This window comes from Henckelia pumila, chromosome 3 (genome assembly GCF_033568475.1).
Source record: "Henckelia pumila isolate YLH828 chromosome 3, ASM3356847v2, whole genome shotgun sequence".
Lineage (NCBI taxonomy): Eukaryota > Viridiplantae > Streptophyta > Magnoliopsida > Lamiales > Gesneriaceae > Henckelia > Henckelia pumila.
In genome coordinates, this window is record NC_133122.1 from 115,316,080 (window position 1) to 115,330,715 (window position 14,636).

A 14,636-nucleotide genomic window follows, 5' to 3' on the forward strand; every position below is an offset into this window, starting at 1 on the left:
GATCCACATATTTAGCTCGGGTGGCCTTATTTTTATAATTTTTTTTATTAATTTTAGAGAATTTTAGTTCGGGTGACTCAAATCAAGAAATTAAAGGATTTCAAATTTTAAAATTCTAATATTAGTATATTAATTGTTGGGATCGAAAAGGTGTGTGTAGAAGAGTGAATACACACTTTTAAAATATTTTGACCTACAATAGCTCGTTCTTGAAATGTTCATAAATGAACCAAGCACCAATAGACTATATTGAGTTTGGTTATAAAATCAAGCAGAAGACACTCAACATAACCCTATAAAAAATCGATTAAGCATTTTGGAAATCGTTTAAAAAGATTGCAATTTAAAATAAAAAAAAACATTTTAATTGAAATATTTTATCACACTTTGTATGCAAAATTTTGGTATTTTAAATAACACATAAAATGCTTCAAAAAATAATCCAAAAACAGTAGAAATAAGTAAATGCGATGAAAGAAAGAGGCATGAATTTGTTTATGAAAGTTCGAAGGTCAAATCCTTCTAAATCTCCGCTTATTCCGGTTGTTAATCTCCGCTTCTTCCGTTGTCGGAATGATTTCACTAGAATACTTTGGTTTTATAACTCTTTCTAACAACTCACTTCAACTTTAGGACTTACACATCGACTAAATCGAAACTTCAAGCATCTCTTAACTATGGTTGGACAATAAGTTTCACAACCAAATACAAAGATTATACATTCTTTAATGTCTTTGTGCAAAGACTCTCACTCAACTATTCTATGAAATACATCTCTCTTTTGTGTGAGTGGACTCTCTTCAATTGACGTTTTCTTCAATACTTGTGTTGGGTATTCAACCAAAGTCCCACATTGGAAGATCAAGATAAAGATCATGGGTTAATATATGGAATGATATATCCATTGATATGTATTCTTTTGGGTGAAGTCCAAAAGCAAAACCATGAGGGTTTATGCTCAAAGTGGATAATATCATTCCATTGTGAAGATATCTCGGTTCCGTTGCTCAACAAGTGGTATCAGGGCCATGGTCTAGATCGAGCGATGTGGGAGGAATCCTCGGAGACTTAAACGAATGAGGTAAAGGCTCCCGGTAAAATCCGTGATAAGATCTCAAGAGACTGATGCTCCCGGTATTTTATGTAAGGCGTGTGTCCCAACGCAGTGACGAGGAGTGACCTCGATTGGAGCATGGATTGAGGGGAGGTCCGGACAATCTGAATAATGGCGGGACTTCGTTTGAAGGAAGGATTGTTTGGAACGATACCAAAGTCTAACATTGAAAGATCAAGATAAAGATCATAGGTTAATATATCTTCATTGGTATGAGGCCTTTTGGGTGAAATCCAAAAGCAAATCCATGAGGGTTAGGCCCAAAGTGGACAATATCATACCATTGTGGAGATATGCAAGTTCCATTACATTACAAATGGCGCCGTACGTGGGAAAACAGGTCATGGTCTAGATCAAGCCATGTGGGAGGAACCCTCGGAGACTTAAACGAAGGAGGTGAGGGCTCCCGGTAAAATCTGTGATAATTAAGCTCTCGAGGCGGTAATGCTCTCGGTATTTCATGTAAGGCGTGTGCTCAATGCAATGAAGAGGAGTGGCCTCGATTGGAGAACGTATAAGTTTGAGGGGAGGCCCGGACCATCGGAATAATGCTGAAATTCGTTTGAGGGGAGGATTATTGGATATTCAACCAAATTCTCACATTAGAAGATCAAGATAAAGATCATAGGATAATATATGAAATGATATCTCCACTGCTATTAGGTCTTTTGGGTGAAGTCCAAAAGCAAAATCATGAGGGTTTATGTGTCACGCTCCGAAATCGAGAATCGTCATTGGTGTAGTTTAACAATTCAAAATTGTGAAACAACAAGCCACATACATAAAATAATCGGTCTATTAGATAAACTATAATTGTTTTTATAGTAAAAACACAAGTACTAATTGTTATTTAATGATATCAGCCTTTTGGAAAAGCTTGTTCATTTCTTCTATTTATTGTGTTTGTCAAGAAGGGGGAAATAGAGAAAAGTTTCAGTTTATTAGCTTATCAGTTTACCTTAATAGTTTACTGATAAATGCATTTTGTATGCATTATTTTGTGATAGGTTTATGTCTATTTTGTGTGCATTAATATTATTTTTATGTGTTTTTATATATTTTAGTGCATGTGTGTGTATTTCACTCCTCGGGTTGATTTTGTAGGAAAATGAATTGTTGAAGAGTGAATTACGGAGCAGCTTTGTTCAAAAAATCAAATTTAATTTTAGGAAAATCCAAATCCGATCTCCACCAATCCGATTAAAGTTCAAGATGTTTTGAAGCTGCTGTCCAAATTTCAGCCCGATCCGACGGCTAGATCTTGAGATATGAATTTTTGAAAATCGTCGCTCGATGTAGAAAATTTGTACTGCGCGCGCGAGAATCAAGCTCGCGCGCGCGTGAGTCGGAGTTCCAGACCTCAGTTTTTATGTGCTGCGCGCGCGCGTGTTTCGGGGTCAGATGTGTTCCGAAAAGTCCTATTTTGTGAAGGAAATTAACTGGTAGGCATTTCGGACCATATATATACAAGATATAACATATTTTAGAGGGTTCCAAAGTTCCAGAGCGCAGACAATACAGAGGAGGCGGCAACTATTTGTTTGCATGTTAATCGATTCCAAGTCGACAGAGGAGAAATTGATTTTGATCACTCTGATAATTAACACATGGTAAAATCGACTAGAAATAGAATTCGGTTTCAATGTGCGGTTTGGGTGTAAACTGAATTTTCATAAATATTTAATGCATTCAAATTTGATTAGAATTACGAAAGATTAGTTCATCAATATTTGAATAGGTTTGATTGTTCTAGAAATAGTCCTTTGAACAAGATAGGAGAATTCCCGTAAGTTAAGATTAAATCTGAGTCCTGCATCGACTACTTGTTATATGATTTGTTCGGTACCTACGTGTGTCTTGGTTGTCTCGTTTTAATTATTTTTATCTTCAGATATTTTAATTCTTATTTCTTAACCAGTTTTTATTTTAAATTCTTATTTTATTTAAATCAAATTGCTCTTATTGATTTTGTCTAGATTAAGTAAAATAATTAAATCTTGAGAATTGACAACAGTCTATGTGAGATCGATACTTGGACTCTCTGTCCATTTTAATATTACTTGACCTAGTGCACTTGCTAGTTGATACTGAATTAAGCGGTCATTTACCTCGGATAAAAGAAAAACAAAACTGAAGTTATGTCTTGATGAACCTAAGTTTTGTCAAACATCGAAAAGGGAGAAATTGTTGGAGATTTTAGTTGAAGATTTTAAGTTTCGGTGTTTTGCAATCGCAGAGCTAAACTGAACAATCAAATCGCTAAACTGATAACTTCGTAAAATTGAAAGTGGCTTAGTAAACTGCTCGCGCAATCAACTGATTAAAGCTTACAAGCAGTTTATCTATCCAGACTGAGTACCCAAGTGGATCAACTGCTATTTATCCTACTATTCTCAGTCTACTTTTTTGCCACTCAACTTCATCGTCAGAAAACTGAGTTCGCACAATCGGTTTAACCATCACTCAGAGAATATTCAGATTGACTCACTCAATTTACCTCAGCGGATAAAGTTATCCATACAATGACATTTTGCAACGACCGCCGCATAATCAGAGCGTACTTTTTTGCAGAAAATGTTGACATGACATATACAAACAGTGCAACGGGAAGTTCTTGAGGCTTTCAGTGAATATTTACAATTATAACCGTTGACACCCAAGCCTATAAATAACACTTCGATCAGTTGAGGAAACCTCTCTTGAACACTCTCTCTTTTTGCCCTTATATTGTACAAGCAGCTTTCAAAGTATTTCAAGCTAAACTGATCAAAAAACACGAAGCACACACTCAAGATTTTATTCGATCATTGAAAGATCAATTTGTTCACTTGTAAATGAGTTGTAATCTTGTTGTGTCATATTCAGTCGAGGACTGTATTTTGTGTTGTTGTAACTAGGAGTTCTGAGATAGGCGATTGTGTATAAGTCCTAGTTTTGGAGTAGAGTTTTGCAAGTTGTTGTAAAATTCAAAGTCTTTAAATGATATCCTTCCGAGGAGGAAGAATAGGAGACGTAAGAATCTTTGAAATCTCCGAACATCCAGAAACATTTGGCTGTATTTTTCTTTCAGTTTACTTCATTCATTCAGTCTCGCATTTATTCCTACACTCAATGTTCAGAATCTAATCGTTGACATCTTTCCGCACATCACACTTGTTTGTCAACTTACATAGACACCAAGAAAGCAAGAATTCAGTCGCTAACCCGATTGAGTTCTAACAATTCACAGCTGAGAAATTTTTTTGTTGAATACTAAAATATGAAAAGTTATCAAGAAAATAATTAAAAAACATTAAAAATTATAATTTGTATAAGTAATATTAATAAAGGGTAAATTTGGAATTCTTTTAAGATTTTTGGAATAAAATTTTTTAAATTAATTTTTTTTAATGTTGGAAGTAGTATATGTAAGATATATAAAAATTTCAAGGGTAATAGATGAGGTACATTTAACATAAACAACACATAAACATATTGCTAATAACAGCAATCATATACAGGCTAATAGCAACACACTGAACACATTAATCTAAGTACATCACAAACGAGTCGACGATATTGAAAGATGACAAGTCATAACTCTCAGAAAATATTCAACCACCACCATGTTACAGATTCTGACTGACGTTTCGCCATGCTTATTTAACTCGAGGTCTACAAAGGAGGAAAAGTATGCACGTGAACCAGTATTATTTCATCCAAAATCATCATAAGCTAGAAGGAAATGTTAAGTCAGTGAAATACTGTTAGGGAAAAATGTTAAGTACCATGTATCGGCTTTTGTAAAGCTTAATAAGAAATTCAGGATCACACTTTGTGTGTTTATAAGCACCGATCTTGTTTAGCTCCTGCACAAGATTTTGCTGCCGATTATGAGATTTTGAACACAAGAACCACTTTGCACCCCAACGTATGTGTAGACGGGGTGGGCAACCTGTTTGTGAGTAGCTCACTGGTGGCCTAGTGAAGCTCAAGCTGAGCTCGAGTGTAAACAATTCACTAACTAAATCTCAACTGCTCTCTTGGACATAACTTGGCCACATTTGATATTTATTTCTCGTAATATTGAGTGTTGCATGTTGTACCAAACATTATAATTGGTGGTACAACGCTACTCAAGTTTCATAAGCTATACAAATAACATATGCGTGCCACATCTCTTGTAATTTGAGTTTGATCAGAGGGTTGCTAGTTGAGTGGAGCTTGAGTAAAACATTACTGGAGCTCAATTTGACTATGATATAGAATCAAGTACCTGTATATAAGCAGCTAATTTTGGCCTGCCGGATGTAATATCATAATTCCATACTTCATGTAAAAAGATCTGAAACCTTTCAATAAATGGAACATAAGCAGCATCCATCTGAAACATACCGAGGAAAAGCACACGGAGGATTAACTCAGAAATCATGCTTCTATGAACTGAGGCGAATCCAGGATCTAGAATGAGCAAAACCAACATATTAGAAACATTTTCCTTTTAAGAGTGGAGATTGCTATGCCAAGAACTCACTAACCTGACTGAATTGACCAAGAAAGAACGGTCCATCATCAAATTTTTCAAGAGATTTTTCCAAATAATCGAATTCACCACCTGAAAGTCGTAGTAGATATGGTAAAACTATGTCTTCCTATTAGCAAAACCAGATATCAGGCTGTGAAGTAAATTGCACAAAGTTGAAGCTCACCAGCTTCTTCCCCAGGCTGATTTCCTCTGAATGAGGTGAACACATTTTTCAAAAAAGTGTCCAAGTAACTCATCATCTCTTCAGCGAAGTTCTGCTTGTTGTGATCCTAAAATATGTAATTTAACATTTTCAAAACGAATCAGCACAAAAAAGGAAGTAGCGGAGAGTGCAATACAAAAGGCACGTTAAATTTTGCAACATACATCGGGGACCAAAGATGGTCCTTCAAAGCTAGTATCTATGTATTTTATCAAATCCAAACTTTCTCCAATGACTTTGCCATTGTGCTCCAATGCTGGAACCTAAAAAGGACAAGTGAAGAACAAGATAAAGGCAAACAAAACTTCAAAGAACCGAAGTTTAACCTTTTAATATATAGCCTTTGGCGGGTAGAACTTAGGAGACAATAATATGTCATGAAGCGACTCTCAAATTTAAGATACCCTTTGATCAAAAACAAAGTTGATCCTCAATGTTGTGAGGGGAACAAATTTGATTTCTACTGTTGTCAACATTGGCATTACATATTTAATTCATAGCGGTAAAATTCGCATATTTTGTATGTTGCTGACAGAAAATTTGGATTCATGCACCTGCTTTTGGTCCATAAAAAGTTTACAAGTTAAGTGAATCGTGTCCGTCATATTTCACAAACAACAAAATTATTTTTAACCTTAATTGAGATGATTGTTAGAATGAGTTGCACAGTAGAAATATGTCCAAAATTTGCTTCATAAGAAAAGCCCAACCACATTTAAAATGCTCAAATTCAACCCCGAAAATGTATTGCCATCAGGATTTAAACTAAGGTCATGATGAGATAAAAATTGTCCAACATTGATTAGCCGAGGGATCAAATCTGTAATCATAAAACATGGAGCATTGCAAATGTAAGTGATGAAACCTAATAATATATTCAACCTAGATAAATTAGTTTTCTGGGATGTTTAGTCCTAGCGTATTCAGTACTGCACTCAAAGAAGACAAAATTACCTTATTTTCAGGATATACTTTCTCCTTGTACCAAGCAGGTTTGTCTTGAAGGTGAATAGCGACCAATTTAATCTTGTCTTGTAAACCCTGAATAACAAAAATCAGCAGCAAACATAATTATTATTTTCCGCAAAGCTTGTTTTATCTTCTGCACATCTAGAAAAGGAACAACAGATAAACGAGAATGAGGACATAGCAGAGCAAAGATTGATCAGCTAACCTTGATATTCCTCACAATCCACACACGCTGGCAAAATGGGCACTCGTAATTGACATACAACCTTACATAATAAAACCAAGCTCAAAAATATCAAGATCATAAAGTAAAAAAACTCAGAATTCGGGGAGCATCACCAGCGAATTTACGGGTAAAAATGTGCAAGTGGAAAAATCTTACCTATCTTCTCAACACCAGTTAGCCGAAATGTTCACTAAACCATTAATGTTGTTTTCCTTTACTTGCTCACCAGTCGGTAAGTCAGAGTTAATCCTTCAGTATTTAGGAAAATTACATAAAACTTTTACCAACTCTATAGACCTTCTCCTTCATTGATCAAGTCAGAATGTATTTTTTTCTTCCTGGATCTTAATTCATTGATCACAACAACTAGAGAAAAAATATCCGCAAAACCGGGATAGTTCGAAATATAACCTCCAATAAAAAATCTATAACCTTCCTCGATACAAAAACATATCCAGAATTCCCCAGCAAAAACCCATGTGAAAAAACTGCCAAAAGCTCCATCTCGTCCAATGATGTGATCGAATGTCCAACTATTTTGGCACATTTATATGATATTTTGATGGTTTTATTTAAATTCAAGTATAACTCATTACTGTACTAAAACCATTCGTTGACTTTTTGTAAATTATACACATGAATAACAGAGAAATATCCATTAATCGCTACTTTGACACGAGTGAAAAAGCGCATTTCAACCAGAATAGGAGCAAACAATAACTCAACAACAAGAATGATGCACGGACTAGGCCAAAAATCAATTTTATCAGATCGAAAATCGAAAGATCCACAAACTAGAACACAAATTTACAAACAAATACACAGCAGAGAAAGAAAGACAGAGTTAAACAGTACCTAATGGTTCCATCAAAAAGTGGAGGCGGATCAGCAGTTGGTTCCAAGATTGGAGGAAGAATCTCTGGCACACTATTGAAATTTTCACAACCCTTTTAGCAACATATCCAATATGTAAACACCAAAATAGCAATACCCCAGAAATCTCTGAGCTAACGACACACGAACTTATGAAACAACAACAAAAAAAAAGCTTATTTTTAAGTGAAATTTAATAGATTTTGACTCATGGGAAAGTGGATGAGGGGTTGAGGGAGCTTACAAGGAAGCCATAATCGCGGGAGATCGGCAAGAAGAGAGTTTGCTGGTGAAGAATTTGGTGAGATGTGTGGAACGTATTCCTCATTTTATATATCCATATTCGTCGCTTGAAGCTTGAAAGTGGAGCACTGTATTCACATTATTCATGCCATTAATCTTTATTTATTCCATGAAAAGAAAAGAATTTAAAAAACACTAATAATATGAGGGAAAAGAAAAGCATTTTAAAAATCCTAATAATATGAGGTAACAGTTATATATTAATATTATGAAATTATAATTTTACAAGTTGACCATTTTGAAACCATGTTTCATTATACAATTCTGTATTACCATTTAATGGATAGATTTTGATTTTCGTTTTGTTGTTTATACTTAAATATAAGATCAAATCTTAAATTTAAGACTTATGTGCATGTTAGTAACACTGAGTCTAATTGATTCAAAATGACATCATTATTTCTCTAAATAATAAAATACATATAAATAAATAGATTTGAAAGTCATAGATTTGAAATCTATCGATCTAAGGTGAATTAAAAAGGAAAATAATTATAGTTTTAAAAAATTTAAAATAAAGATTGAATTTTTCTTTAGTCTTAAGGTTCAATCAACCCAACCCAACAATATCTCCGTTATTTGTGACACATTTATTTTAATATGTTTTTGGTTAATCGATAACAAAACGAACTTAGACCACTCGGTATATCTTTATAATACAAATAATAATGGAATTACCTTAGTAAAAAAAAACATATCAAAATGGTCGATTTAATAAGAATGTAATCTTCTTAGACTGCGTTTACTTGTCTTGATAAATGAAGAATAACATAGATAATACCAACTAATCTATGTTTACTTGCAAAATTAAAAAATGGTATAAATCTTTAGGCCCGTTAATGATAGGATTGAGAGATGATTTTTAGTCCTAATTTTTTAATGAGATTATAAATATTATGGAGTGAGAGAATGAAAAAAAATCAATTATGTCATTCCTTTTTATCTTCCACCTTCTTCTTTCTTTGCCGAACATATGATTATTAATTTATTATGATAGCTAAAGGGTGAAATCGTAATTTGTTCTTAAGTATAATTTCAATCACAAAATTAATCCATACAACTAAACATATTATTATTTATCCATAACCACTCTCTATCCTATCAAATTATATTAATAATCATACTTTAATCTATCTTTACCCAATCTCATCATTCGAAGTAAACGTAGTCTTACAAGATTTATCTCCAACATATACTAGTTGTAGAATAGCTTATCATCTCTCAAAATTTATGTGATAAAAGATAACTAGTATGATTAAATATTACTAAAACTAAGTTTAGGAAGTAAAAAAAACTATGAGTTTAAATAGTGCATGTTGAAAGATAATGATTACGAGTTATCTCACGAAAAAGGCTCGTTAAATAATTCTGTCAGCTTATTCATTTTTCAATATTGTACTGATGCGATTATCATAAAATGGATTCCCGGGTAGTGGGTAAGGCCCTGGGCAAAGAACTCGCAAGCTCCCTCGTCCTCTTGGAGATGATATTTACGCACCAAAAAACAAGAAAACTCGTAAGTGGGGATCCGGAAGGGTTTCTGGCATCGCCACTCCGATGCTTAAGTCAGGTTAAGATGTATGGAGTGTGCTTAGAGATTTGAGAGAATGAATGTGTGCGAAATGATAGTGATAAGTGATAATTTATGTACCTTGGCCAAGCGCAGGAGCCTGGTGAAACGACTCAATCTAATAAAATGCTAGAATTTTTTTTTTTTAACATTTAAAAATACTTAAAAATAAATAATACTAAGAATACATATATGCCCATACATATATGTATAAATACTTAAAATACATTTAATAAGAAACTTGACAATTAACATAACTGAGTATCAAATAAAATAAAAATCTTGTAACATACAATACTCCAAATAAAATCTCAAACCATCATTCAACTCGCCAAGCATACATAATAAAAATAATATTTTGAAACCACCATAATAATTAAATATGGAAGACTTGATTAAAAGAACTCATAAAATCTCATGACATAAAAACAATGATAGCATCGGTCACGGGTGCCGCCTGCGTGTGAACTCATAGGCCCTCACCGCCGGTCGGAGCTATTGTGTCATCATCATACTCACATGCACCATATAAGCGTAGTGAGCATAGAGACCCAACATGTTTTATCTCATAATAACAATGTTTAAAATCATGCAAACACATAATCATACTAATACATATAACTTATGTGAACATGCATGCATGATCTTAAAATAATGCGTCATAAAAAAATATGTCATCATCAGTCATACATACATCATAACTAATCATACATAGCATAATTGAGCATGTCATAATCATAAAAACTGAGTATGATCATATCCATGAAACTAATAACTATGCCGACTGATGAGTCTAAAAGAACCAATGTACGTGACGGTGAATAATCACCTCTATGCCGGTAGTAAACTACCTCTGTGCCAGTGGTAAAACCACCTCTATGCCGGTAGTAGAACTACATCTGTGGTAAACCACCTCTGTGCCGCCACATCACTTCAATTTTCATAAAAATATTTTTCATGCTCAATTCTCAATCATAAACATATCATAAAAATATTTCATGTATGCATGTACTTAAAATATGCCCGGAATATATATTTAATTAATTTTTATAATAAATATACTTATACTTAAAATAACTTCATGCATAAAATAAATCAAATATATATTCCGGACTTAGTTATTTTTCATGGGATTGTCCAAACTGCTGGTCCCCTAGATTTAAGCCCACAAATTCTAAGACTGACCAATTAACTTAATTTAAGTCCAAACATCATAATTTGACCTCAATAAAATACTTAAACATAACTGGGCCAAAGTAAAATATTTAAGCCCAATAATTTAACTAATCCCAATATTAATCACTGACAGACCCAAAATTCACAGACTGACCCAATAATTCCCATGGGATCCCAAGCCCAGAAAAATTATTGAGCTTACTTAAATAAATATTTTAAGGCTTAATAAATTAATTAAAAACCCAAATAATATTTATAATAATTAACTTAGCCCAAATAACACACTTAAACTAATAGTTACTTAAAATTAAAAACACCCGAGCCCGACTAACATAACTCGGACTCAGACCCACTAACTTGACCCATGACCCGATGGACCCAACTCGGATCCCAGACCCGACCCGGCCCGCCAGAAAATCCAAAACCCGAACCCCCATCTCTCACCTCTCTTGGCCGTGAGCAGCAGGCCTTTATGGCCTTTTTCCGGCTGGCTCCGGCCGCCCCCTGGCCGGAGCATCACTGCCACTAGCTAGCTCACTTCGAGACCTTTCCAAAAAACTAAGAACCAACCCAAACCATGCAATATAGGTGGAGAACTAAGCAAAACAATACAGGCCTTGTTTCTGCTCACGCGCAGAACGCGACCGCCGCCTTCAGGCCGTTCTTCCGCCCCGATCCGACCACCACCGGCCGGAAAAATACCTGGAATACCTTCCCTAAGGTCTTGGGGTTCTAACCCAATTGAAATAAACTTACAACTCACCCTGTGGACCTAGAACGAGCAAATCTCCCAAGCCCGCTCATTCTGCGCGATCTGCTGCTTCCAATGCATCTCCGGCCTATACCAATGGCTAAGTGGCTGGAACCACCATCCGAACACAACCCTAGGGACCTAACCTTGACCATAAAACGTTGAGCAACAAGCTGGAAAGTCCCATGACAGAAAACGTGAGATAAACATGAAAGAAAAGCACAAAAACAAAGCAATACCCATGCACATGCGTAATCTTCATAAATATTTTGTGATATATCATACAAGATCAAAAGTTTCTGATGTAAAACAAAATAATAGCTTATATTGTGGTAAAAAAGAGAATTCTACATGCCTTTCAATTTATTTTCGAATATAGACGCGTGTACAAGCTCCGGGACGACGGATTGATGAAGACCTCTAAAAATCCTTGAAGGAAACGGCTATGGAGTCTCTTGTCTGTTGTGGGGCATGGGAAAAGAATGGAGAAGGTGTTGAAAGAGATGAGAGTGTCGGCTGGGTTGTGGTTAGGCATGGTATTATTAAAATAAAATTTAAAATCCTAAATACCAGAATTAAATTTGATATTAAATCCTTATATCCGAAATAATATAATAGGGGATTTTTAAAAATCTTTAAAATTCATTAAAATGACTTATTTTGGGTAAAAATGAGCACATATATAAATATATTAATAAATACTACAATTTTTTGTGAAATAATACCTTAAAATAATATTTTAAGCCTTCTAAAAATCTCATAAAATATTTTGGGTGAAAAACTAATATCTCGTCCGTCCACGGTCCCGTTTACACGATAAAATCAATTAATTACTCAAAAATCCAAAAATCACGCAATTGCGGGTTAAATGCTAAAATACTTTAAACCATGCACATAAATCACATAAATATCATTTAACCCACATTCCTAAATTTTTAAATAATTATTTTTCCTAATTATGCATGAAAATTTACGTATTAAAAATTCCGGGTGTTACACCTGGTATTTATACCCGCCTGCCTGGGTTATTAATGAGTACCTGGTATGAGCCATCTGACAACATTTAATGTGATGGGACGGTTACCACGTGTGATTAGACACCCCATAATCTCAGAAAAAACCCATACCGTTGAAACATAAATATTAATGATTTGGTCCGTGATAAGGGCCTGAGACACTCAAAGTAGGCATGGCCGGGTGGTAGTTCCCCTAGATCAGGTGATCGATGCATATGCTGCCCCGGGGTCTCAACCTGGTAATTGCTTTTGCTTTTATTTTCTTTACCCTCTTTAATTTGATTGGGCTTATGCATGTTATGCTTGTTTGCGTCTTTGCCGCAGATTCGTCCAGCATTCTGAGGGAAGAATTTGTGAAGCGGGCAACGAAGAGACAAGCTGCTAAGGAAAAGGTCCAGGCCCGGACAGAAAGGAGAAAAAGGGCCAGGGTGGAGGAGGGAGGCTGTACCTCCAAACCAGCTTCTCAGGAGAAACAGAGCTCTCCTCCCCCGAGTCAATCCATCCTTCTTCTGCTGCCACCTCCCCAAGCGAACATTGAAGTCCCGGAGACCAGAGCCGTGACATTGGCTCCTCCCTCTCTAGGGTCCCAAGTCCATCTATCTCTTACTGTAGAGGACTTGGAGGATGAGATCCCCCTCTCCCATCGAAAAAGGAGAGCCACTCAGGCACCAGAGATGGTTATACTGAGTGATACAGAGGAGAACTTGTACAAGGAGACTCCACTCCCTGCTGCTTTGAATTCGTCTACGGTCCCCCCTGTAGCATGCTGGGAAGTGCATGCCCCCACCAGCGGGCAGGCTAACTGTACCTGGGGTGGTCAGATGGATGCCACCACTTGGGGTTCTTGATACCCCTTCTTCTTGACTGGAACAGCTTCCTCCAAGGTGGCCACGATCCAAATCCTATTGACCTCCGAGGACCATTCTCTGCTATCAGCCCGGGGCATTACGTCCAAACTCTCCGAGGGCATATCCCATACTTACACGATAAGCTTTATACTTCTTTAGATTATAAATACCAGCCTATATTTTATCCTCTGATCGCTTGTGCACCCGGGTACAGGGCTTATGCATGCTGGTCAATGCCTTGGACGAGGCAAATTTAGGGCTTATCCGGGAGGGTGACAGAAGTAGCTCCATCGAGGAATGTATTGCTCAACTCTGTCAACAGATGACCCATATGCAAGAGATCCATGAAGCAGAACTTCAATCCTTGCGGGGAGTGCTGGAGAGCTCCCAGGCAGATATGGCTCGGTGCAAGAGGCATGGAGGCTGAAGCTGGCTAAGGTTCAAGATCGCCGATCAAGAGAGACGCAGACCCTTCAGGCCCAAGTGGAGCAAGCTACTGAGGAAGTTCACCTGGCTCAAGAGGAAAAAACCCGGGCTCTAGAGGAGGAGAAGAAGATCCGGATAACGGCAGACATAGTGCAAGATAAATTGATTATGGCTCATACAGAGGCTGACCTGTACCATTCCCTATCCATGGATGCTGTCACTACTCTGGAGGAGCGATCTAGTTTTGAAACCGAGTGGAAGGAGTCTTTCCTATCTTATAAGGAATTTGAGAAGATAGTTATAGACAGATCCTTCGACTTCTTTGCTCAAGGTTTCGAGCTGTGTTCTGTCCAATATGAAGAAGCCGGGCTACTTCAGGAAGGAGTTTTGGATTTTAATCAAGCTATTGCCTCCCTTCCCGTGGGTCCTGCTGATGACGAAGGAGCTCCTCTAGAGACAAGGCCTTCAGAGCCTGGGCCAAAAGCTGATTCCCCCACTCCAGCACTTTAGGCAATAGATTAGGGCAGTTTTAACTTGGTGTAACAATTCGAATACTGTTCGTGCTTGTCTATTTTTATAATAAGATTTTCTTGCTTTTCATTATAATGTTTCTTGTGTTTACTCTTACGAAAGCATT

At 36.2% G+C, this 14,636-nt stretch overlaps 1 protein-coding gene across 1 annotated transcript; it reads right to left on the bottom strand.

Annotated features, from left to right (window-relative positions):
- Positions 1 to 4,546: 4,546 nt before the first annotated feature.
- LOC140890412 (glutathione S-transferase L3-like) lies at positions 4,547 to 8,292 on the bottom strand. The gene is made up of 10 exons (XM_073298177.1): positions 8,154 to 8,292; positions 7,892 to 7,963; positions 7,016 to 7,076; positions 6,796 to 6,882; positions 6,006 to 6,104; positions 5,803 to 5,908; positions 5,632 to 5,708; positions 5,370 to 5,477; positions 4,882 to 4,962; positions 4,547 to 4,768 (listed from the first exon to the last, which is right to left on the bottom strand). Exons 1-10 carry the CDS (start codon positions 8,162 to 8,164, stop codon positions 4,757 to 4,759), a joined length of 714 nt encoding a protein of 237 aa, XP_073154278.1. The 5' UTR covers positions 8,165 to 8,292; the 3' UTR covers positions 4,547 to 4,756.
- Between the last annotated feature and the right edge of the window lie 6,344 nt (positions 8,293 to 14,636).

Bases quoted from the DNA above. Each gene is read 5' to 3' on its own strand.
- LOC140890412 (XM_073298177.1), bottom strand. The intron at 7,077-7,891 runs GTACTGTTTAAC...TTATTATGTAAG, and splicing joins CTTTTTGATGGAACCATTAG to GTTGTATGTCAATTACGAGT. The intron at 5,709-5,802 runs GTGAGCTTCAAC...TACGACTTTCAG, and splicing joins TCAGCCTGGGGAAGAAGCTG to GTGGTGAATTCGATTATTTG.